Source organism: Pinus tabuliformis, chromosome J, assembly GCF_031772625.1.
Source record: "Pinus tabuliformis cultivar Carrire ecotype Pingquan chromosome J, CPIR1, whole genome shotgun sequence".
Taxonomy (NCBI): domain Eukaryota; kingdom Viridiplantae; phylum Streptophyta; class Pinopsida; order Pinales; family Pinaceae; genus Pinus; species Pinus tabuliformis.
Genome location: NC_142295.1, coordinates 218,319,699 through 218,347,231, shown reverse-complemented (window position 1 = coordinate 218,347,231; position 27,533 = coordinate 218,319,699). Strand labels below are relative to the sequence as shown.

The window sequence follows — 27,533 nt, the reverse complement described above, 5'->3', positions numbered from 1 at the left end:
TGCTGATCCCAGCAGGCTGACGCAAAGGTAGCGCAAAGGCAGCTAGGGGCAACTCATCTTGAGCTAAGTTCAGTGTCGGATCTGTTGAGAAATCTAGGGAATTCAATGTTAACAATTTCTCTTCTTGATAATGTTGATTTCTGGTAGCATCGAATGTGCTCTAAGCCTCAAAATTTGCAGGGAGGCTTGGACACATGTATTCCACAATACCCATAAATTGTTTTGGGAAATTCCACCTTGAGACAATTTTAATAAAATAATTAATTATTTTTAATGTGTACCTAAGTCTAAACGTAGGGAATTAAAATAATTAAAGGGGATTAATCTAATTGTGGGTGAAACTTCTAGAAGAAGACGAGGACCAAGCCAAAACGATTTGAGCCATTGATTAGAATCTAATTTGGGCCATTGGTTCTCAACAGAAGGATTATAAGAGGAGGCTTGATGGGCATTTGGAAGACACATTGAGTGGAGATCAGAAGATTGAATTTCTGAAGCACAGCAGTTGTCGGGAAGAGAATTCGAAATGATCTTTTGCAATGAGGAGCAGGGATAGTTCTAGTTGGAGATTTCTTCCAATCCGGGAATACTCAGTAGAGGAGGCAGAGAGAAATCCGGGAGAGGTAGCGTAGAGGCTAAGCTGGCGAGCACAGGCTGACGCAGAGGCAACGTAGAGCCTTGAGGAGGTCCATATTTTGCTGGAGGAATCGATTTTTGAAGCTGAAAGTCGAGGTGTGAGACTAGGAAGTGGAAATCGAAGTTCCTAGGAGACAAATTGATCAGTAGAGGGAGTGACGCTATGACACTGGGCTGACGTTGTGACTGCGCAGAGGCAACAAGGGGCAAGCCATTTTGTGGATGGATCAGTCGGGATTGCCTATGATAGTGTGAGGTAATTCCCACTATTCTTTTGTCAGTGATATTCTCTGTACTGGATAGCCAGCAAAGCATCTAGAAATTGTATTCAAAATTACTACTACTTAATAATAAAACCCTCAGTTGTTGCACTGGTTTTCCCATGTTGGGTTTTTCCAGGGAGTTTTGTCCAAAAATAACTATTTAGATGTGTGTGATGTTTATTTCCCTCCTGTGCTATATTGATTTTCCACAGTTTCTATATGTGTAGGTTGCAGTGTATTTAATTTGATATTTGTCGTAGCACATAGCAAGTAAATTGGTTAATCGAATTAACAATTAGAATAATCAATTGTTGCAGTAGGAATCGGGTAATAGGTTTTTCACATGGTATCAAAGCACAGATCATGAGCAAAATAGCTCAAAAGTAGAAACGAAGAGGAGTTTGAAATCACTGCAATAATTCAAAACCCCATAGGCAACGCAGTTTGTGCACCAAGGAGGTCGAAGTTTTGAGGAGAATTTGATTTCTCTGAATGAGTCAACAGAGAAATTTGATCTCCAGATCGAAGCTTTCTAGAGGCCAAAGTGAGCAGCGTACTTTTCCTTGTCAAGTAGATCTTCAGCTGGGACGCAGATATTTTGCAACAGTTGCTAGAAGAATAGCGTTAGTGGGAGAGAAGGAGACACACTAGAGGGAATTCTTCCTTAGAGGACTTCCAGCCAAGAAGTCTGATTTCTCATTAGCTGAGTAGCAACAGCTCTACTACTCCAGCAGGGAGTGTGTAGGCCAGCCCAGTGCTACGCAAAGGAGAGAGGAGGCAATTCGACTTTTTCATTGGCAGAGATGGTAGCTAGTGGATTGCGAGATCAAGATCGGTTGGATGGTGCATCCAACTATGTGATCTGGAAGGCAAGGATGTCATGCCTTCTGGATGAGCATTTTCTCAAGACCTACGTCGACAGTGTGGTAGCTGTACTCGCGGATCCAGATCTGCTCAAGAAGTACAAGGGAGAGATGACGAAGAAAAAGCGAATGATCCTTGACAGAGTGAAGGATCATATAGTCTGTCACATCACTAGCAGAGGAACTGCCAAAGAGATGTGGGATGCATTGTTGACGCTGTATCAAGGATCTTCCAAGCAGCGGAAGATGTACTCAGAGCAGAAGATGAGATCTATGCAGATGCAGAAGGGGGAGTGCATTCATCGGTTCCTCACTAAGCTTTAGGAGACCCGAGATGAGCTAGCAATTGTGGGGTCTACACCTCAATCTTCCGAGATGATAAGACTAGTCCTCAACTCAGTCTAAGAGGAGTGGCAAGTATTTGTCTAGAGCATCCTGGGTAGGGAGAACTTGCCAGACTGGGAAGGAATGTGGGCAACTCTTAAGCAAGAGCAGCTGAGGAGAGACTTGGTCAAGTGCAAACTTGACGAAAGTAGTCGCAGTGGGTCGAAGCCCAAGGAGGAGGATGAGAATGCAACCCTCGCATCTAAGGGGCAGCAGGAGCAGCAAAAGAAGAAGAAATATGTTTCGAAGATCAAGTGCTTCTAGTGTGGTGAACTTGGTCACTACGCCACACAGTGTCCTCTCAAGAAGAAGGACAAGGACGAGAAGCATGATCTGAAGGTTGCATCCGCACAAATCGAGGAGGAGGAGTTTGCAATGATCGCCCATAGGTGGGGTGATATAGAATTGTAGTTCGAAAGAACTGTAGATGGGCATGATCCTTGAGGAGTCCACCTCTTGGATCAATTCCTTGCTACAGGAGCCCAAATCAGTAGTAGCAGGATGGTACAGGTCAGTTGATGCAGAGGAGTGTCAGAGAGACAGTTGTAGTGGCTAGGAGTGCTAGAGACTAAACAACGCAGAGCTAGAGTTGGCAGCAGTGCAGTTGGCACAAAGCAGAGTCAGCAGTAGTGCAGTTGGCACAGGGTAGGGTCAGCAACAACACAGAGGGTCAGCTCAGAGACTAGTAGCAATCAAAACTCTAGCAACAGATGCATCATGCTGAACACAAGTTCAGTAATTTTGGATGGTTTTCCGTTGCTGATGCAGTAGCAGTAGCAGTTGGAGAAGGTTGCAGTGCAGATTGAGTGTTGGCAGTGGCAATGCCAATAGTAGCACAGATGCAAAATTTGAGATGGAGTTGCAGTACAAATGCAGTGTTGGCAATGGCAGTGTTAGCAGCAGTATATATGCAGCATTTGTGCAGTTGTTGGTGGGCAGCTACGTCAGACATCAGCAGCATAGAGGGAGATGTTATAGAGTAGGGTAATGCTTTAGCAGGTTGCATTACTAGAGAACATTGCTCGCTAAGAGGGAGTGTTGATTTCTAGTAGCATCGAATGTGCTCTAAGCCTCAAAATTTGTAGGGAGGATTGGAAAAATGTATTCCACAATACCCAAAAATCGTTTTGGGAAATTCCACTCAGAGACAATTTTATTAAAATAATGAATTATTTTTAATGGGTGCCTAAGTCTAAACTTAGGGAATTAAAATAATTAAAGGTTGTTAATCTAATTGTGGGTGAAACTTCTAGAAGAAAACGAGGATCAAGCCAAAATGATCTGAGCCATTGATTAAAATCTAACCTGGGTCGTTGGTTCTCAACAGAAGGATTATAAGAGGAGGCTTGATGGGAATTTGGAAGACACATCGAGTGGATATCAGATAATCAAATTTCTGAAGCACAAATGTTGTCAGGTAGAGAATGCGAAGTGATATTTTGCAGTGAGGGGCAGGGATAGTTCCGGTTGGAGATTTCCCCTGATTTGGGAATACCCAGCAGAGGAGGCAGAGAGAGATCTGAGAGAGGCAACCCAGAGGCTAAGCTGGCCAGTGTAGGCTAACGCAGAGGTAGCGTAGATCCTTAAGGAGGTCCATATTTTGCTAGAGGAATCAATTTCTGAAGCTGAAAGCTGGGGTGTGAGACTAGGAGGTGGAAATCGAAGTTCCTGGGAGGCAAATCAATCAGAAGAGGGAGTGACGTTGTCCCTAGATGCTGTGACACTGGGCTGATGCTGTGACTGTGCAAAGGCAGCAAGGGGCAAGCCATTTTGTGGCTGGATCAGTCAGGATCGCTTGTGATAGATTGGAGTACTTCTCACTATTCTTCTGTCAGTGATATTCTCTATACTGGATAGCCAAAAAGGCATCAAGAGATTGTATTCATAATTACTATTGCTTAATAATAAAACCCTCAGCTGCTGCAGCGGTTTTCCCACGTTGGGTTTTTCCGAGCACTTTTGTCCAAAAATAACTGTGTAGATGTGTGTGATGTTTATTTCCCTCCTGTGTTGTATTTAGTTCCTGCAGTTTTTATTTGTGTAGGCTACAATTTATTTAATTCAATATTTGTTGTAGCACACAAGAAGTAAATTGGTTAATCGAATTAACAATTAGAAGAATTAACATCAGTTGCTGTAGTAGGAATCGGGTAACCGATTTTTCACAGATAATTGCTTGTGATGCACTTTTACTTGTTTAGCTTATAGTATTTTCTTTGTTAGCTTATTAATGTGTTCTTTCATCAAGACAATTACCACAATATAAAAGACAAGTGACACAGTATGTAGGCTTCTTCAGCCAGGGCCAAAACCTCTCACCTCTTGAGAGGAAAACCCGATCAAAATTCTTCTTCTAGATCTTCAATTGATAAGTACTGAGACCATGACATAGACCCTCAAATCTAGTATCCTCTCAAGAATCTTGTCACTAACCTTGATGCTCTGCCTCTTCCTTCCTTTGCCTTTCTTCTTGATCTAGAATTGTTCTCCTTGTCTCCTAGAGAAACTCGATCTCCATCCTTCTTACTACTTCTCGGCTTTCCCTAGAGAATCTCGGTCTCTAGGTCTTTACTTCGATTTCTCAGAAGAATCCTTCTCTTGCTGCACCAGAAGAAACTTCACACTACTCAGAAGAAATTTTTACTGCACTAACTTTGCACTGCCCAAAAGAAAATTCGCTATACCCAAAAGATAGTCTCCCAGAAGAAAGTCCGCTATACCCAGAAGATAGTCTCCAAGAAGAAACTTCGCTATACCCAGAAGATAGTCTCCTAGAAGAAACTTCACTATACCCAGAATATAGTCTCCCAGAAGAAACTTCGCACTTCCCTTTTGCTGTTCCTTCGCACTCCTTTTCACCCTTTCTTCGCACTTCTTTCTAGACTGAATTCAGATCAAACTTCTTACTTCAAATGGAGGTCGAGTTAGGCTATTTATACACCTCTTCACTGGGTCTTGAGGCCGACTTGACAACTGGAGTTAGACCGACATCATCTAGAGAGTTTCTTCATCATTTGTAGGCTGAATTGAAGGGGTCAGGTGACAAGTTCTTGGATGATACTTTTACATAGACAAGATGAACTTTTACAAAGTGTAACATGACTTCATTTTCATGACAATGACTCTAACATTTTATGACTAGTTGACAAATAAATCCTAAAGACTCTCAATGGGAGTCTTGACTCAAAAGCGAAATTCCTTGCTCACGAAACCCATGAAGCAAGTCAATATAATAATTTTTCTTATTTACATCTCATTACATAAAATCATAATTACATGTCATTATTAAGGCCGAACTTAGTTACACTTTTTAACAGGATCATTGGTGAAAGTGAGATTTTTCTCACTAGAAGTTTGTCAGCCATTTTCTCTGCATGTATTGCTAGATTTGAACATCCATAGTCTTGTACTCAGATTTACTATTGCATAATAATCAAACCCTCAATTGTTGTAATGGTTTTCCCAAGTTGGGTTTTTCCAGGGACTTTTGTCCAAAAATAACTGTGTTTATGTATGTTTTTATTTCTTTTGCAGTATTTATTTTGTGAAGGTTGCAGTGTATATGTTTCGATATTTTCCGTAGGAAACTGCAAATAATTTGGTTGATTAATTTAACAAATAGAAGAAACATTATCAGTTATTGCAGTAGGATTCAGGATCACTGAATTTTCACATGGTATCAAAGCATAGATAGAAGTTGGAGAGCTTAGTAGTAGAAGAGGAGGAGGTTTGAATTTTTGTGTAGGCAACAATTCGTAACCCCAGAGGCAGCGCAATCCTTGGGCCAAGAGGGTCGAGTTTTGAGTAAAGGTCTATTTCTCTAAGTGAGTCAACAGGGAAATTAGATTTTCCAGATCAAAACTTACCAAAGGCAGAAGGGAGCAACAATATTTTCCTTGCAGAGCAGATCTTCAGCTACAACGCAGTTATTTTGCAGCAATTTGCTAGTGCAAAATAGTGTCAGGAGGAAAGAAGAGCACACACTGAGGGAATTCTTTCTTCAGGGGACTTCTAGCCAAGAAGTTTGAATTTTCCTAGCAAAGCAACATTAGTTGTGTGCAGAGTTTCTCACTCCAAAAGGGAGTGCAAATAGATGGGCAGCAGTTGCGCAGAGGAGAAGAGGAGTAATTCGACATTTTTGCAGAGATGGATACAGATGGGCAGGATCCATGGAAGGGCAGCTAATTATATCCAGTTGCTGCATATTTCTCACATGGATCAATATCCTTGCTACGGGAGCCCAACAGAATCAGTAGCAAGAGGATCACAGTGTCCACAGATGCAGCTAGTCATTCAAATGATAGTTGCATAGCTAGTTGCAGTCAGTTCCTGGAAGACAGTTGCAAAACTAGTTGCAATGACACAGGTAGTGTGAATTTCCCAGTTGCAGTATGTAGGTGCAATTCTAGCTAGGAGTTTCCCAGCGCATAACTTTGCAGTCCAGTTTCTAGTGTAGGAGGACTGTGCGAGTTGCTAGGAGGGAGCAGAGAGATTTGCCATAGGGAGATCGAGACTCAGAGGGAGTCTAGTTTCAAAGGGAGCATCCCTATGGAATCTAGTACTTCAGGATCTAGGGAGATCAAACTCATTATTTCAGTAGTTGTAGTAGCACTGCAGAAGCATCAATAGAGCTAACAATAGTAGTATGAGTAGATCAAATTTTGCGATGATGACAGCCATACCTCCAGGAGTAAGGTGGGGTGATTTGGTTTTGTAGCCCCAAAGTGCTATAGGTTAGGCATGATTCTTGAGGAGGTCCACCTCATGAATCAATACCTTGCTATAAGAGCCCATAACATCCAGTAGCAAGATGGATCAGTGGCAGTTGATGTAGTCAAGTGCCAGAGTGACAACTGCAGTAGCTAGTAGCAGGTCCGATGTTGTGCAGCGCAGTTGGCACAGATAAGAGTCAGCAGCAGCATGGAGGCTGTAGTGGCAGCGCAAAGTCTAGCAACAGTCAGGACTCCGGTGACAAATGCATCATACTGACCACAGTTGGTTCATTATTTTGGATGTTTTTCCGTCGCAGTTCTTGCAATTGCAGCAACAATAGATGGAGAGGGTGTTGCAGTGCAGATGTAGTGTTCGTAGTAGTTTTGCAGGACTAGCAGCAGCACGGATGCAATGTTTATCAGAGTTGCGCAGTAGTTGATGGGCAGCAACAGACTGACATTAGTAGCATAACAGGAGATGGTGCAAAGACAGGGTGTTTCTTCAGTGAGTTGCAACGCTAGAACACATTCCTCGCTAAGAGGGAGTGTTGATTTTTGTAGCATCGTTTGTGTTCTAGCCACGAAATTTGGTGGAAAGGCTAGAATACATGTATTCTCCAAAACCCAAAAATCGTTTCTAGAAATTCCACCTAGAGACAACTTAATTAAAATAATTAATCTTTTTTTTAATGGTGCCTAAGTCTAAACTTAGGAAAATTGATTAATTAAAGGGTATTAATTAAGTCATGGTGAAATCTTCTAGAAGAAGACATGGATCGAGTTCTCGTTAATCTTAGCTATCGATTATGTTTTAATCTTGGTTGTTGAAGCCTCAACGAGAGATTATAAGAAGAAATTGTTAGAAAATTATATATTACGGAGCAATGGAACACATAAAATATTGCAGAAATACAAACACAGAAAACGCACAAAACAAGAGAGACACAGATATACGTGGTTCACCGAGTTTGGGCTACATCCACCCCGAACAGCCAGTCCTTCCTTTCTATTATCCAGCAAAATGAAGAGACACAACCTACAGCAAATCCGCTGTAATATCCTCTATTTTCTCTCACAGTCTCACCTCTCTATTTCTTGCTCACAGAATACACATCTATATCACAGCCTCAAATACAATGCCCTCATACAAAGAGAGGGGTTGCCTTCTAGGGCAAAAGACCCTAAACTAAACATAAGTTCTATCGTCAGATCATCTGCCTAATGAACGGCCCAGATTGACTAGAAATTACTATACTTTTACAAGGCAATTTTACATTTATTATTGGCTTCGGGGGCGTTGCCCCCGAGCCCCTGCCGGGGGACCGCTGGCCCCCGGACCCCCCAGCCGGGGGGGATGGGCCCCCCCAGACCCCCGCGGGGGGCACAAGTCCCCCCCACCCCCCCCCCCCCCCCGCGTGGAGGGGTGTACAAAACTTCCTGGGGTATACATTCGGCTGAAACAAAGACCTCTGAACAATCATGCTCCACACACAACAATCTCCCACTTGGAGAATGATTGTGGCAACTCCACCGCTGCTTCATTTGCTGGACAATGACTCCTCTTTGGACCTGACTGTTTCTCATCTTCATCGTCATCCTTGAAGACCAATTGAAACTGAGCATGTTCTCAGTTTCTCCCTGGTTACAACTTTTGTTAGCATATCTGCAGGATTCTGGCTAGTGTGTATCTTTTACAGCTTCAACTCTCCATCTTCCAACACTGATCGTATGAAATGGTACTTGAGCTGTATGTGTTTAGTCCTAGAATGAAATGCTGAGTTCTTTGCAAGATGAATGGCACTTTGACTATCACCGTATAACGTGCCCATATCATGCTGCTTACCCAATTCACCCATAAATCTTTGTAACCAAATCATTTCTTTACTAGCCTCTGTAGCAGCAACATACTCTGCTTCTGTTGTTGAAAGTGCAACAACACTTTGGATTTTTGAAACCCAACTGACAGTTGTTCCTCCAACAGTAAATACATATCCTGTAGTGCTCCTCCTGTTATCTTTGTCACCTGCCATATCTGCATCAACATATCCTTGTAGGGAGATGTTTGAACCACCAAAGCATAATGCTTTATTTGTGGTACCTTTCAAATATCTGAGAATCCATTTCACTGCCATCCAATGTTCCTTTCCTGGATTGTTCATGTACCTACTTACAACTCCCACTGCATGTGCAATACCAGGCCTTGTGCAGACCATTGCATACATTAAGCTTCCAACTGCTGATGCATATGGAACTTTAGACATATAATCCATGTCTTCTTGGGTCTTTGGGCACATTTCCTTGCTAAGTTTGAAATGGCTAGCAAAAGGTGTACTAACTGGTTTTGCATTGTGCATGTTAAATCTTTTCAAAACCTTTTGTATGTACTCATTCTGAGACAATGTTAATTTACGATTTTTCCTGTCTCTAGTTATTCTCATACAAAGGATTTGTTTTGCAGCTCCCAAATCCTTCATTGCAAATGAATTTGCCAATTTTCTTTTGAGCACATTTATTTCCTGCATGTTAGATCCTGCAACAAGCATTTCATCTACATACAATAACAATATAATATAGCTGCCATCATTTTGCTTTTTCAAATAAACACAATGATCAGAGTGACATCTAGTATAACCTTGTTCAGACATAAACTTGTTAAATTTTAGATACCACTGCCTTGGAGCCTGTTTTAAGCCATACAAGCTCTTCTTCAACCTGCACACTAGTTTCTCCTTCCCTTTCACCTCATATCCTTGTGGCTGCTGCATATATATCTCTTCCTCCAAATCCCCATGGAGAAAGGCTGTCTTTACATCTAACTGCTCAAGATGCAAATCTTCAGCTGCTACAAGACTTAAAATGGTTCTGATTGAAGTCATTTTAACAACAGGAGAAAATATTTCATCAAAGTCAATACCTTTCTTCTGTGCAAACCCCTTCACCACAAGTCTAGCTTTATAGTATTATACCTCTGTTTTCCTCCATCTTCTTCCTTCAGCCTGTAAACCCATTTATTCTGCAATGCTGTTTTACCTACAGGGAACTTGACTAAGTCCCAAGTCTGGTTATGTGCTAAGGAGTCCATCTCTTCTTTCATGGCTTGCTCCCACTTCTTCCTGGTTTCTACTTGCACTACTTCTTCATAACATTCGGGTTCACCAGAATCAGTCAACAATAAATAATATAATGAAGGAGAGTAACGTTCAGGGGGTCTACTTATCCTGGTAGATCTTCTAACACCACTTTCGGGTGTTTGGGGTGCCTGTTGTTGTTGTGGTGGTTGCTGTTGTTGTGGTTGTTGATTATTATTATTTTCAGGCACCTTAACTTTTTCAGTGATTTCGTCAAGAACTGCGTATTCCTTGTTTTCTTTTTCTTGCTTCTTTTCCTGCAACTGATTCTTATACAAGACCTTTTCATTGAATATTACATCTCTGCTCCTAATGATTTGGTGATTTTCATAATCATATAAGCGATAACCAAAATCATTAACACCATATCCAATAAAGGTACATTTCTTTGACTTTGCCTCAAGCTTTGTTCTATTTTCTTTATCAATATGGACAAAGGCCTCACAACCAAAAGGCTTTAAAAAGAGTAGTTTACCTTTTTACCTGTCCATGCTTCCTCCGGAACACCACCATCCAAGGAACTTGAAGGCCCTCTATTTATTAGATAAACAGCAGTATCTACAGCACCTGCCCAAAACTGTAAAGGCAATCCTGCATGCAATCTCATGCACCTTGCACGCTCCATGATTGTTCTGTTCATCCTTTCTGACACACCATTTTCTTGTGGTGTTCTTGGAACTGTCTTCTCTCTACGAATTCCATGTTCTGAACAGTACCTATCAAACTCTTTGCTGCAATATTCACCTCCATTGTCTGATCTAAGACACTTCAATTTCTTTCCTGTCTCAATCTCAACCAAAGCTTTCCATTTCTTGAAAGTATCAAATACATCAGATTTATTCTTAATACAATAAATCCAAGTTTTTCTAGTTGCATCATCAATAAAAGTAACATAATAACGAGAGCCACCGAGAGATGATACCTGAGCAGGTCCCCATACATCTGTATGCACAAGCTCTAATTTTTCATTCTTCTTTTCTTTCCCAACTCTGAGAAATCTGACTCTCTTCTGTTTTCCATAAATGCAATTCTCACAGAAGTCCAAATCAACATTCTTCAAACCCGGCAACAGATTCCTTGAGTGAAGAATCTTCATCCCCTTTTCACTCATGTGTCCGAGCCTATGATGCCATAATGCTGCATCTGCTCCTTTGGAAGTTAAAGCATTAATAGAGTTAGAAATACCATTGCATAAATACAATGTACCAACCTTTTCGCCTTTTGCTATTACCAGGGCTCCTTTGGTGACCTTCCAAGATTTATCTATGAAAGTTGTCACACAACCTTCACCGCCTAACTGCCCTGTTGAAATCAGATTTTTCTTTAGATCTGGAACATGCCTTACCTCCTTTAATAGCCATTGGTTTCCATTTTGCTGTTTTACAAGAACCTTACCCATTCCAACGATTTTACAGGGTTTATCATCACCCAAACGAACTTGTCCAAAATCTCCTTGAACATAGTCATGAAAGTATTTCTTATCAGGTGTGGCATGGAATGAAGCCCCTGAATCTACCACCCAGGAATCAGTAATATTTTCGAAAGAAAGAATCAAAGCATCTTGTAACACCTCACCTGTCACATTTGCTTCATGATTGTTTTCTTGCTGTGCATCTCCTTCTTTTCCCTTCCGAGATCTACAATCTTTCTTTAGGTGTCCTTTCTTTCCACATTTCCAGCACACTATCCCCGATCTGGACTTGGATCTGCCTTTCCTTGATTTACTGCGATATCCTGAGCTCTTTCCTCTTTCCATTTTTCTTCCTCTAGACTCTGCACTCAAAGCATTTCCCGATGTCTCACCGGAGCTTTTCCGTCGCATTTCCTCGCTAAGGATAGCACCGACAACATCATCAAACTTTAAAGTACTAGATCCAGAAACGGAGTTACTAATGGCCATTACCAAACCATTCCAACTTTCTGGTAATGAGCACAAGAATAACAGAGCTCTAACTTCATCATCAAAGTTTACCCTTCCAGAACTTAACTGACTTGTAACTGTATTAAAATCATTTAAATGGCTTGCAACAGATCCACCTTCCGACATATTCATATTAAATAACCGTTTCATAAGAAATACCTTGTTTGAGGCCGAGGGTTTTTCATATAGTTTCGACAACGTCTGCATCAAACCCTCTGTCGTGGTTTCCTTCGAAATGTTGAAGGCGACTAACACAGCAAGGCACAACCGTATTGTTCTGAGTGCCTTTCTATCGAGAAGGTTCCATTCTTCGTCTTTCATACCCATCGGCATCTTTGTTTTTCTGCCCAATGGTAGGTATAGATCTTTCTGATACAGATAATCTTCCATCTGCATCTTCCACAGCGAGAAGTTTTGGCCGTTAAATTTCTCTACCCTAAACTTACCATCTTCCGCCATTGCTCCCACTCGAACCAGGGACCCTCTTTTCCTGCAAGTTTATCAGCCAAATAGACCTTCGGCTCTGATACCAGTTGTTAGAAAATTATATATTACGGAGCAATGGAACACATAAAATATTGCAGAAATACAAACACAGAAAACACACAAAACAAGAGAGACATAGATATACGTGGTTCACCTAGTTTGGGCTACATCCACCCCGAACAGCCAGTCCTTCCTTTCTATTATCCAGCAAAATGAAGAGACACAACCTACAACAAATCCGCTGTAATATCCTCTGTTTTCTCTCACAGTCTCACCTCTCTGTTTCTTGCTCACAGAATACACATCTATATCACAGCCTCAAATACAATGCCCTCATACAAAGAGAGGGGTTGCCTTCTAGGGCAAAAAACCCTAAACTAAACATAAGTTCTACCATCAGATCATCCGCCTAATGAACGGCCCAAATTGACTAGAAATTACTATACTTTTACAAGACAATTTTACATTTATTATTGGCTTCGGGGGCATTGCCCCCGAGCCCCCGCCGGGGGACCGTTGGCCCCGGACCCCCCAGCCGGGGGGGATGGGCCCCCCCGGACCCCCGGGGGGGACAAGTCCCCCCCGCACCCCCCCGCGTGGAGGGGTGTACAAAACTTCCTGGGGTATACATTCGGCTAAAACAAAGACCTCTAAACAATCATGCTCCACACACAACAGAAATTCGATGGCAGTTGGAGAACACACTTGGAGCCATTAGGAATTCAATATTCGTGGGAAATCGAACTCCAGAGTAGCAAAGGTGTGTGGCCGGAGGTAATTGAGTAGTTTCTAAGCAGTGAGAGAGGGGCAAGGATAGTAAGGCCGAAAGGAAGTTTTTCTAGTGCAGTGAGTGTATAGCAGAGAGACAACGTGCTCTATAAAGAGGCTAATGCAGTGCAGAGAGGCAGCACAGAGCTTTAGAGGGAGATCCATATTTTGCTGAGGAGAAGTCGAGATTCAGAGGTAGGGCCCACAGTGGGAACCCGGAGAGCTAGAAGATCAAGTTTCCAGAGAAGCAACTGATCAATAGAGTGAGAGAGACACTGGTTCCAACAGGTTGACGCAGATGTGCATAGGCTGATGCAGAGGCAGCTAGGGGCAGCTCACCTGAGCTAAGGTCAGTGTCAGATCACCGATGAAAGTGAGATTTTTCTCACTAAACGTTTGTCAGTCATTTTCTCTACATGGATTGCTAGATTTGAGCATCCATAGTCTTGTACTAAGATTTACTATTGCATAAGAATCAAACCCTCAGCTACTGCACCAGTTTTCCCAAGTTGGGTTTTTCCGGGAACTTTTGTCCAAAAGTAATTGTGTATATGTGTGTTTGCATCAATTCTTTAGTGTTTTTATTTCTTCCGCAATGTTTATTTTGTGAAGACACAATGTATATTGTTCTATATTTGCCATAGGAAACTGCAAATAATTTGGTTGATTAATTTAACAAATAGAAGAAACATTATCAGTTGCTGCAGTAGGATTCAGGATCACCGAATTTTCACATATGATACTATTGTAGCCCCTCAACTGTTATTGTTGTGCCCATCTAGCCCCCATAATGTTATTGTTGTGGTCCATAGAAGTCCATTATTGTTATTGTTGTGCCCTTACATTATTATTGTTATGTAGGCTTTAATTATATTTTGACCCCTCAGAATCCTATATATACCAAGTGTGAAAAATCAGTGACACGATTCCTACTGTAGCGAACTGATGATTTTTCTCCTATTTGTTAAATTACTTTAAACAACTAACTTGCAGTTTTCTACAACAAATATTGAAATACATACACTGCAGCCTACACAAAATAAAAACTGCAAAAACTAAATACTGCACAGGAGAGAAATAAATACACACACAAATACACCTTTGCTTTTGGACCAATGCCCCTGGAAAAACCTAACTTGGGAAAATCGATGCTACAGATGAGGGTTTTATTATTATGCAGTAGTAATCTAAGTACAAATCATTAGATGCCCAAACTGGCAATTTGATATAGAGAATAAACTGGCAAAGAGGTAGTGAGAAACATCTCACATTGTCACTGGCGATCTGAATCTGATCCAGGCTCTAGATGGCTAACCCCATGCTGCCTCTGCATTGCCTCTACATCATCCTATGCAAATCTGTGTCACAGTCTCTAGGATCAGCGTCATCCTTCTTGCTAGTCGATTTGCCTCTGGAACTTCGATTCTCTGGCCCTTTGGCCTCACACCCCGGCCTCTGGCACTAGATTTCGACTCTCCCAGCAAAATTTTGGACTCCCTCTGAAGCTCTGCGTTGCCTCTCTGAACCTCTCTATGCCTTCTCTGCCTTGCAATCTTTGGATCTGGAAAAACTCTTCTCTGGTCTACTATCCCTTCCTCCCACACCAAGAATATCACTTGATTTCTCTCTGGCAATTCAACGCTGCTACTCTTGATAAATTCAATCTCTTGATCTCACTATCTCGATGTCTCCAGTGTGTTCTCCAAGTGCCCATCAAGCTCCTTCTTATAATCTCTCATTGGAGCACCAATGGCTAGGATTAAAACATAATCAAAGGCTAAGATTAACTATGAGTTGATCCTCTTCTTATTCTAGAAGATTCACACTAGATTTACTTAATACCCTTTAATTAATCACATTTCCTAAGTTTAGACTTAGGAATACATTAAAAATGATTAATTATTTTAATTAAACCATCTCTAGGTGGAATATTCTCAAATGATTTCTAGGTATTGGAGAATGCACGTGTCTTAGCCTCTCTGCAAAATCTCGAGGCTAGAGCATATCCAATGCTACATAAATCAACACTCTTAGCGAGGAATGTGCTCTAGTGCTGCAACCCACTGAAGCCTCACTCTATCTTTGCACCATCTCCTGCTACGCTGCTGATGTCTGCCTGCTGCTGCACACATACCACTGCACAACTCTGATTGCTGCTGCTGGCCCTGCTGAACTAGTGTCAACACTGCATTTGCACTACAACCTTCTTCATCAGATACTTCTGCAACTGCAACAACTACAACGGAAAAGCATCCAAAATACTAAACCAACTGTGGTCAGTATGATGCATCCATCATCCGAGTTCTGGCTACGGCTAGCCTCTGCACTGTCACTGAAGCCTCTACGCTGCTCTTGACTCTACACTGTGCCAACTGCACTACTGCCAACTTTGCTCTGCCCTGCTTAGTCTCTGACTTGCTACTAGATACTGCATCTGTCACTCTGGCACTTAACTACACCAACTGCCACTAATCCATCCTACTACTGCATGCCTTGGTCTCTTGTAGCAAGGTACTGATTCATGAGGTGGACATCCTCACGAATCCTGCCCATCCCTTAGCTCTCTGGGCTACAACTCTAGATCACCCCACCTCACCCCTGGAAGTAACTCGACGATCATGGCAAAATCTTCCTCTAGTTTGGAAGATATCTTGTTGATCTCAACGAATGTAGCCTACTAATCCTGCTTCTCCTCTTTGTACTTCTTTTCGAGAGGACATTGAGTGTTGTAGTGGCCAAGATCACCACCTATGAAGCACTTGATATTCGAAATGTCCTTTCTTCTGTGCTAATCCTGTTGCCCCTTAGATGCGAGCACCATGCCTTCCTCCTCCTTTACTTGCATAATCCCACTATTGTTGCTGCCACTAGTGGTGGCCTTCACAAGATCACTCCTCATTTCCTCCTACAGATCAACCCACACACGTTCCCAATCTAGTAGTTTTTCTCTGCCCAGGATACTCTGGATGAAAACTTGCCAATCTTCAGAAATGTTGTTTAGCGCTAATCGTACAAACTCTGCAGGCTGGGGCGCTGATCCTACTTCAAGCCAGTTGATCCCAGACATCCTGAAGCCTAGTAAGGAAGGGATCTACACGCTCCCCTTTCTGCATCCTTGTGCATCTCAACATCTCCTTAAGGTACATCTTCCACTGCTCGGAAGATCCTTCGTATAACGTAGCTAGTGCTTCCCACATCTTTTGTAATGATCCTAAATAGGAAATACAAGTGATAACAACAAATATTCTACGCAGCAAAATACAAAAACGAAATATTCAACAGACACCTATGAAACTGGATTCGTTGTTTTGTCCTCACATGTTTGAATCCTACGAATCGGACACGATTCAACCTAATTCGAATCCTATTTTCGGGACACGACGTGTCCTAATGGGACACGCTCGAATCCGGGTTGTGTCCTGTTAGGACACATCATGCCCTGAAAACCGGATCCGAATCTAGCAAAAAGGAACCTGCAGGCTGCAGGCCATGAAAAAGGGTGCATTCCTATTTTTCTTTACCATTTTCTCTCATTCCTTTTGCAAATAGTGAGTTGTTGGTTTGCTGTTAGAAGTTTGGAGCAAGGATCCAAGGGTTTGGAGAACTTTTGAGGAGATTCAAGCACCAGGCAAGTGCATTTCATCTCTATTTTTTTGCATTTGTATTACAATAGTTTGTAGATGCATTTCTTTTACAAATTTGTGCATGTTTTATTTTATTTTTTTAAAGTATTCATGGTTCAATCAGGGGCAGCAAGTAGGGGTCAAAGGAAGGGGAAGAATGTCCCCATTGGAGATGCCCCTCCTCCCCCAATATCATCAAAGTCTACTACAAGTAATGTTGAGGGAAGACTTCCTTCTAAAGGTAACATTGAGAAATATCCCTTGTGGAAATATGTCACAAGAGAGGATGAGCCAAGTAGCAAGGTGAAGGGAGGAGGCAATGTGCATTGGAGATGCAACTTTTGCCACAGTACTTTCACAAGCACATGTTTTCGTGGGAAAGGCCATTTATTGGCTTTATCAGGTTGTGGAGTTGGAGCTTGTACACAAGTTCCTTTACAAAAGAGGAAAGAAATGGAAAAAGAGTTCACTGCTGGTATGGAAAATGTGGCTGCAAAATCAAGAAAGACCAAGAATGATGACCCCCTTCCATTTTTGAGGAAAGATACCACCAAATTTCCATTTGAGAGTTCTATTGAGAGACAAGCAACAAAAAGAAAGGCAATTTCACTTGGTCCAATGGACAAGATTTTTCAAAAAGAGAAACAGGAAGAGATTGATCTCACCATTGCCTTATTTTTCTATCAAAACTTCATATCCTTTAATGTTGCATGCTCACCTCTATTTATTGAGATGTGTCGAGCTCTAACTCATGGGTCTCCATCATGGTATGTGCCTCCTAGTTCAGAGAAGCTTAAAACCACATTGTTGACAAAGGCAAAAAAAGAGGTGCAAAAAATGCTTGAGCCTATTAAAGCATCATGGCCAACATCTAGGGTTAACATTGTTTCTGATGGATGGGCAGATCCAGCATGAAACCCACTCATCAACTTCATGGTGTCTTCCTTGAATGGTCCAGTTTTCTTGAAAGCAGTGGATACAATTGGAGAATACAAGGATGCACAATTTATGGGTGAGTTGTTTATTAAAGTTATTGAAGATGTAGGTGTTGATTCTTGTGTGCAAATCATTACAGATAATGCACCTGTTTGCAAGGTTGCTGGCATGATTGTGGAAACTAAATATCCACAAGTGTTTTGGACACCTTGCATTGTCCATGCATTGAACTTAGCATTGAAATCCATTGCTTCTGATGTGCTTTGGATTGGTAACATTATTGAAGATGCACGACATATCCGTAACTTTGTGCAAATTCATACAAATTCCCTCATTATCTACAAGGAGTACAACAATCTATTATTGTTGAAGATTGTTGATACACGGTTTGTCTCTTCATTCATCATATTGAAGAGGTTGAGGGAGGTCAAGAGCACTCTTGGGGCCACGGTTATTTCTGAGTTTTGGTCATTTTGGAGAAAGACAGATCAACTAGCCTCTAAAAGAGTGAAGGACACAGTGCTAGATGATGCTTGGTGGGAGAGGGTAGATCTAATTATTCAAATCATGGACGCTATCATTTCTTTGCTTCAATTTGCAGATACAGACATACCCATCCTAGGAGAGGTTTATGAGGGATGGGATTCCATGATTGAGTTTGTGAGGAGCATTATTCTACAGAGTGAGTGCCCCGAGTACGAGACATCACCAGAGGCCTTCTATGGTACTATACAGGATATTCTTGTCAACATATGGGACAAGAATTGTAGACCTTTACATTATTTGGTTCAATCATTGAACCCAAAATACTATAGCCATGAGTGGCTGAATGGTGGACCTTCTCGCAGATTCCCTCCTCACATGGATGGTGAAATCTCACAGGGGAGGAAAGATGCATTTAGGCAGGTTTTTCAGGATAGAGCATTGCTTGATGAGGTGGAGGATGCCTTTGCAGAGTTTTCCATTAGCACTGGTCGATTTGCAGGATATGATGTGATTAGAGACAGAGGGGCTAAGAAGCCCTATTCTTGGTGGGCAAATAATGGGGCAACAAGCCCTCCTCTGCAGCAGTTAGCCATGAGGCTCGTCTCTCAGGTGACTTCATCCTCTTGTTGCAAGAGGAATTGGAGCACATATGGGAATTTGTATAGTGTGAAGAAGAGCAAGCTTGAGCAATCCAGGGTAGAGACAATAGTGTATGTGCACACCAACCTTCGTCTTATTTATAGGCAGAAGGAAGAGTGGTTGAAGGGAAAGACAAAGTGTGGGATCTCTTTCATGATGATATGGGTCTGGACAACAGTGTTGAGTTAGCATTGGCTAACATGGATCTCAATGATCCAGTGCTAGAGCATGTTAGATTTGATGACGGTGATATTTTAGAGGGATCATCCTCCACACCAATAGATGCAGAGGCGACTATGGATATAGGGGAGGAGGAGGATGCAGAGGAGAGCAGTGGTGACCATGATGATGAGGACAGTGATGATGACTATGAGGATTGATGACTCATGAGTCATGGGCTACCTACTGCCTTGAGGCTTGTATACCTGTAATTGTTTTGTATTTTCTATTTCTATTTTCCATTGGCATTGCACTACCTATGTAACACATTTTGATTTGATGACTTAATGAGAAAACTACAACTGCCAGTGTCTTCATCTTACTATCTTGTCTTTCTCCTATTGTATCATTGATGAATTGAATATGTATTATGATTTCTCATTTATGAATTTAGAATTGATGATTCATTGATTTATCATTTATGACTTATGTGACATGTATTTGAATTTTGTATGTACTATGCATGCTATATTGTTACTAACTTACTTTGTAAACAATAGAACTTACATCTAGATAAAGATCTATGTTTGAAATCAATGAATTTGTATCATTAATGAGAATTTGTGTAAGAAATATCTCATTTTTAATATATATATATATATATATATTAAATATATATATATATATATATAGATATATATTTAATATATATATATATATATATATATATATATATATATATATTTAATAAAATAATATATAACAAATCCTACGTGTCCTGTTTTGGGGGGGGCCAATGTGTCTGAATCCGACACTTGAATCCCCGTATCTTACGAATCTCGAATCCCCGTGTTAGGTTACTTAGGCAGACACCCATCTAAAAATTGTAAATGGAAAACCTCTGAGCCATTTTATTAATTTTCTGCAAGCCAAATACAATACATGATGGAATGATGCACCTAGGCTTGTCTCAATGGACAAGTAGGACCAAATCCAGGTAGGAAAAGGGCTGAGCTGAAGGCTGCCCAACTGCTGCACCACTATGCACTGCGTTGCCCAGAAAATTGTTGCTCTAATGAAGTTTGCATGGCTGGAATGAGTACTAAAACCGCCCAAAAAATTATATCCTTTTAACCCCGGGCTCCTTGGCCAAAACCCAGAGAAACCCAGAAGGGATTTTAGCTGGTTTTAACTTTGGTTTTTCGACCCCCTTGGAGCCTCACCCTAGCTATGGCTACCAAATTCGACCTGCTAGAAACTGGCTATAAATCCACCTGCAAACACCTCCAAAATGCTGGGTTTACCCTTTCTATCCAACTCCTAACTCCCCAAATGAACTCTTGGCCCGACCTAGCTGCTCTCCAAGCACCACGAAATTCTGATGTGTGGCCTCTGCACTGTCTCTCTGTCCAGAAATGTGAATTGTTGGAATGTTGGCTCAGTTGGCTGAAATCTCCAATGAAAATGCCTGTCCAATGCTACTACCTCAACTCCCTCACCTCTTGACAAGTTGTGTGATCCCTGCTGGTATAAAACTCCCTCTGCGTGATTCCTAGCTGCCCAGAAATATGCACTCCCTTCCTCTACGTTGTTGCTAATGTGTGTCACTGCCCCGGAACTCCTGAAAACTCCTGTAGAACAGCCTCCCTAGGGCGAGCACAGATGGTCCCCCAAAGTAGAGGTTGAATCTCCCGTGTGAGAGACTTATGGCTAAACAGCCGATAGACTCGCTAAACAACACAGTGAACAAATGTGTGTTTGTTTGCAAATGTCAAAGATGAAAACAAAATGAGAGTCGATCTCTCTTTATAACTCTTTGGGCCCCCTTAGCCTCATGTGGGTCCCTCCATCCACCCATTCGATTTTCCCTTCAAGCATATCGAATGGCTAATTCGAACTCCTATGTGGGTGGCCCCCACATTCCACTGGCAGCTAAATAAAGTCGATTTGGCCCCTAAGTCCCTAAGTCGAAAGTGTGGGGCCTTCTTCCTTTGTCAAAATGTGCAAAATTGTGTAGTAGCACCCTGTTACTAATGTGTTTAAGAAGGGACATGACATCTTTCAGGCAGTATCTTTGCCAGTTATGTGAGATACCACATGATCTTGAACCCCATCGAGAATAAACCTCTTAGCTCTCGCCATCTCCTCCTTGTACTTCTTGAGCGGATCTGCATTTGTGGGTAGAACTACCACATTATCGACATAAGTTTTGAGATCATGTTCATCTAGAAGGCAGGAAATTCTAGCCTTCTAGATCACATAGGTGGAGGCTCCGTCCAACCGATCTTGATCTCTTAACCCAACTAATGCCATCTCTATAAAAAATATGTTAAACTCCTCCTCTGCTCCTCTGCACAGCCGCTGCCCAGCTATTCACACTCCCTTCTGGAGTGAGAAATCCTGCATACACCTGTTGCTACTCTGCTGGGAAAATTTGAATTTCTTGGCTAGAAGTCTCCTGAGGAAAGAATTCTGTTAGTATGTGCTCTCCTCTCCTTTTGATGCTATTATGCCAGCAATTGCTGCAAAATGACCACATCCCAGTTGAAGATTTGCTCTGCATGGAAACTGTTGTGTTGCTCCCTCTGCCTCTGGGAATCTTCAATCCGGAAAATTTACTCTGTCGACTCACTTAGACAAGTAATTTTCCACGAAAATTAGCCCTCCTGGCTAATCAACTACACTACCACTCCGGGGTTTCAAAATGTTGCCTACACAGTGTTTTTGAACTCCCTCTTATGCCTGCAACTGAGCTCTTCTACTTACGATATGTGCTTTTGATACCATGTGAAAAATTGGTGACCTGATTCCTATTGCAGCGAACTGATGATATTTCTCCTATTGGTTAAATTACTTTAAACAAATTACTTGCAATTTTCTACAGAAAATATCGAAATACACACTGTAGCCTACACAAAATAAACACTGCACAAGAGAGAAATAAATACACACACAAATACACCGTTGTTTTTGGACCAATGTCCCCGGAAAAACCCAACTTGGGAAAACCGGTTCAGTAGCTGAGAGTTTTATTATTATGCAGTAGTAATCTGAGTACAAATCATTAGATGCCCAAACTGGCAATCTAATACAAAGAATAAATTGGTAAAGAGGTAGTGAGAAATATCTCACACTGTCACTGGCGATCCGAATCTAATCCAAGCTCTGGATGACTAGCCCCACGCTACCTCTGCACAACCTCTACGTCATCCTATGCAGATTTGCGTCACAGTCTCTAGGCTTTGCGTCACTCTTCTCGCTGGTTGATTTTCCTTTGGAACTTCGACTCTTTGGCCCTCCAGTCTCACACCCCATCTTCTAGCACTAGATTTCGACTCTCCCAGAAAAATTTCGGACTCCCACTGAAGCTCTGTGCTGCCCTTTCTGAACCTCTCTATGCCTTCTTTGCCTTGCACTCTCTAGATCTGGAAAAACTCTCCTCCGGTCTACTATCCCTACCCCTCACCTCAAGAAGCTCACTTGATCTCTCAACGCTGCTACTCTTGAGAAATCCGATCTCTTGATCTCACTATCTCGATGTCTCCAGTGTGTTCTCCAAGTGCCCATCAAGCTCCTTATAATCTCTTGCTGGAGCACCAACAACCAAGATTAAAACATAATCAAAGGCTGAGATTAATTGGGAGTTGATCCTCGTCTTCTTCTAGAAGATTCACACCAGATTTAATTAATACCCTTTAATTAATCACATTTCCTAAGTTTAGACCTAGGAATACATTAAAAATGATTAATTATTTTAATTAAACCATCTCTAGGTGGAATTTCTCAAACGATTTATGGGTATTGGAGAATGCATGTGTCTTAGCCTCTTTGCAAAATCTTGAGGCTAGAGCACATCTGATGCTACATAAATCAACCCCAAGGAGGTCTTGTCATTTGTATCATCCAAGCATTGTTCATTTATGTGATGTAAAAGCGGGTTTCCCCCTCGAAGAGGCTTATTTTGATGTTGTTGATCTATTTCTTCTTTTGTTTTGTGATTTGGTTACATAACACCATGAGTCCTCAAGTATTCCCATCCAAGGTCCTCCAATCTTATCCAAGGTGAAAGAAATAGAGATGAACTCAAAGGGACCGACCATGGTCTGACCTAGCGAAGTCCAGGATACTTGATACAAGGCCTCACATCGTTGTTACAAGGCTTTGACTTGTCACCTTGGGCTTACTGTGGTGTGAAAATGTTGTAATAGATATGTAGGCACCCCTGCTAGTATAAAGGGTAACAAGACCACTATCTGCAAATGTGGATCATCGAAGATAAATCTCTTCTTGTTAACCCTAGGAGAGAGGGAGTAAAACATCCCTCACTAAAAAGCTCCCCCCAAGCTCCCAAGATGGCTCATGATGCTTCTAGAATTTTTTCTTCAAGTTTCAAAGCTTTTGGAACCTAGGAAATGACAAGAACGAGTTCCCCAAATTCCAAGAGTGCTTCCTATGTAACTAGGGGTAATTCAAATGCTATTTCCAAAATATTGGGTGAAATATTAATCTATATATATGTATGTATGAGAGGATTGTATAGTTACATATATAATCTTACTGCAGGAATATCATACGAGCCTAATATAGTTACCAAAAAATGACATTTATAATTAAAATGCACCATTGAAGAAGATATTAGGTTTAGAAACCCTCTGAAAACGATGACATTATCCTAAATTCTAGTTCCAAGTATTATGATTCTTCTTATAAACAATCTAGATGAGAGGAGAAGAGAAACTCATTGTTTAAGAAGAATACTAAACACATTTATCTTGTACCTTCTTATGTAATTCTTTTGATATACTAGTTGATAATTCTAAAGGAGGTCGTAGAATGGACTTCTAGAAATTCTCCTCAAAAAGTTGATTAGATATCAAGTTTGCAATAATGTCTACACTATACTTCTTGAAGATTCACCCCACTTCAATAGCTATAAATTTTCTACATAATGTCTATGGGACCTATGACTTGTCCATGAGCATATTTCTACATAATGTCATTATATGACTTTTCCAAGTTAGTGTTACACTTTTGCAAGAAGAATTTGTTCATATTGAGCTTATATTGATAATAGTGGTGTTTTTTGTGTCATGTAGGTTGTAAATGTTGACGGAACTTGGAGGGTCGGTGGTCTTCTTTCTCTTTCTCGTGCATTTGGAGATGTATTTTTGAAGAGGTAAAGTCAATCCATTCAAGTAACTCGATTGTCCTTTTCACAAAATGGAGGTAAACATTTTCTTTTGTTTATTAGAATTTACATGTTGTTTTTAGTCAAACCAAAGTCCTTCAATCCTCATTATTTTAAATTCATATTAGTTTTTAATTTTTGTTAACCTTGGAATGAAAGAAAGTGTAATGCAATATTATTAAATGACTATGCTCTAGGTTTTTAGATTGAACCGCACATATCCCAAGGATTTATATAACTTTATTGCCAATGTTGTTAGGCTTTTGGCTAGTTCCATGCCATCAACTACCTAGTTTGAATTCCTCTAAGTGAAGTGCACTAGATTACACCGACGACTTTTCTAGGTGTTATCACCTAAACTAGCACTGTAATATTCCTAATGGAAATATTTAGTGCATAATAGAAGCATGCACTAGACAATAGCAGAGAAAATATGCACAACACAAAAATACAAACACACCACACAAATTTATAACAATTGTTGAGCCATTTTATTAAACTCTGCATTGCATGGAGTATATATAGCAAGGAATGTTGGAAATAATACTGAGAGGGGGGGGGGTGAATCAGTATTATCAGATCAGTAAAACCTTTCCAATTTCATACTCAGAAACATATACGCTACTTCAGTTAAGTGAACCGGCGTGTACACGCTACTGTGTCTAAAGCAACCAGCGTATAACCAGAAATCTTATGATTCAGTTAGCTTATCTTCAGTAAATGAATCAGGGCATTATTAACCATATTAATAGTAAACAGGTGCAGTATAACAGAACAGATCATCACACAAAAGCCACACACATGAACACCATGATATAAGGTGGAAACCCAATGTGGGTGAAAACCACCTGCTGCAATTTGTTTCTATCTTCCTTTAATAAGAAAATTCTTTTACAATATACTGGTGCAGTCCTTTACCAGTACGCAGGCTACAACCTGCAGAGGGCTACAACCCTCATAGCTCTTGTACTAGCCGATCCATTTACTAGTACGTAGGTGCCTACCTACAGAATGCTCCAACCTTTACTCGTTTTCCAGCTGCTCCTGGAAGGGAGCTACAACCCCCTGGCTCTTGTACTGGCTGATATGTTTACCAGTACGTAGGTGCCGGCCTACGATCTTCCCGGGACCACGTTTCATACATTTTCATACTGGATCCATAAGACAATCACCATTGTAGTACAACCTGCATCATCAATCACTGAAACACCCAATACTGAATCACTGAAACCCTGTCAACAACATCATAACAACAACCAGATCCAACTCCATCTTCAAATATCATACTTCACATTGTATACGCTACTTGGATGAACCCAACCTGCGTGTATACGCTCTTTTACCAAAACCAACCCGCGTACAGATCTGCAAATTCTAACTTATAACTCCGCAGCTATATCAGACATCAAAACATACCCAGATCATAACAATAAACATGCGTCAATAGATCTAGTCTATCCACAGTCATACCATATGAAGATAATCATTCCAAGCCTTGAGATCTCGTTCCATCATTCATCATCCTCCACATGAGTGAAACCTTGGTTCAGATCACCAACCCATAACCAGCATTTGGATCTCACACTTCCTCAGATCTTCATTACTCATACCCACTCACTACTTGCTTCCTTCACTTTGCCTAATGATCTTCTCCTTATATAGCCTTAAGCCCTTCACAATACCACGGTCCAAAACCATAGTAACACAACACCATCAACTTCAAAACTAGGGATCAACACGTCCGTCGAGACACCATGGTCCAAAACCATAGGCACAACTTCCAAGGACTAACCGCCACGGACCAAAGATAAGTTTTCCACATGTACGCGCTTTTACTGAAGCCAACCTGCGTGTACACGCTGATTTTCCTTACTGAACCTGCGTATATCGCTTTCTTGTCCTGTTGTACTAAGATCTGTCCTCTGATTAAGTTGCCATCACCTGTACCTGCCTCTGAGTGAGTTGCCATCAAGGACAACACTTGTATCATAATGCCAACAAGGAATAAGTGCACCTGGGCTTGCATAAGAAATTTGGAGCAAACCTAGGTGAAAGAGATGTCCCTAAGAGCTAGAAACTTCGACACAATGGCCTTCTACACAAACCCAGAAAATCGCAGTTGCTGCTACACTGAAAATGCTGAGAATGTCCCCCAGTAGTGCCCGGAATCACCTGAAATTGTAGTTGTAACCTCACCTAAAATTACTCCACAAAAGCCAGAAAGGAAATGCTTTAACCCCCAAGCATTTGTTGACCCACAAAATGTTGCAATTGCCCAATCACCAATGAGACAGGCAGAACACACCACAGGAAAATATCTGAGAATGCCCCAATTTCCTCTTGGAATCTTTCCCAAACTTCAAAGAAATTCCTCCCAAATTATCCCCTACAACTCCAGCCCCTTCTCACCACAAATCCCTTTTCCCTCTAGCCCCTGCAAAAATGCATAGTGTGGCCCCTGCGTAGGCCCTTAAAGCCACAAACTGCTCCTGTAGAATCTACCCAAAATTTAGCTACGTAACCACACAAATTCTTTAGCAAATCACTAGGCTAAGAAGCCCCCAAAAAATCGGAAATTCTCCTCTTTCATTGTTGCTCCTCCAAGTGGTACAAATTTCCCCAACTACATCCCTCACTGGCTAAAATGGTTGTTCGAACTCCTGCAATGGCTCCTGAAGTAACTTGTTGTAGATGTATGAGCTCCCTTAGGGATGGCCCTTGAGGTCCATCGAAGGAAGAGTAGATATTTCTGCTTGGAATCTGCTTGTGTTGTACAACACTTCATTGTCTTGGCTAAGCAGCTCAAGAGAACTTGGCAAAAGGCCCAAAATGAGTGTCTAATCTCTTATTTATATTTGGCTTCCCCTTTGCTCCTTGTGGGCTCCACCCCATCAAACTCCCTCTCTCCCAAGTCGAATTTCTCCAAGGGGTGCGTATTCCCTTGAAGTGGCCCCCACTTTCCACTACCCACCAATTTCCCCTTTTTGCCTCTGAATGTTTGGAAAGCCTCCTTAGCACTCTAATTAATTATTTCTCCCTTTGACCTACTTTTCCTAAGTTTGGCACTAAAATTGTATTATTTCCCAAAATTGCAAAATTATGTGTCTCCCTTAGATGATTTCAGTGAGAAGGAACATTACAGTCCTCCCCTCCCAAATGTTTCTTGTCTTCAAGCAACTTTAGTGCAGAGTGTTGTAAGAGCTGCTCACCTTCCCATGTAGCGTCCTCCTCTGGAAGGTCCTTCCACTTGACCAAAAACTCCTTGATGGTTCTATTTCAGAGCTTCCTTTCCCTCTTCTCCAAAATGGCTTTTGGCACCTGCTCTAAATGCCCCACGTCAT

At 41.4% G+C, this 27,533-nt stretch overlaps 1 protein-coding gene across 4 annotated transcripts in view; it reads left to right on the top strand.

The window, feature by feature from the left end:
- LOC149226486 (putative protein phosphatase 2C 45) overlaps positions 1–27,533 on the top strand; it is a 619,029-nt gene that overhangs the window by 461,142 nt on the left and 130,354 nt on the right. For all 4 annotated transcript variants that reach the window (XM_089375302.1, XM_089375299.1, XM_089375301.1 and 1 more), the window contains one exon: positions 24,101–24,180. In XM_089375302.1, coding sequence (XP_089231428.1) covers positions 24,101–24,180 — 80 coding nt within the window. The remainder of the gene's footprint in view (positions 1–24,100; positions 24,181–27,533) is intronic.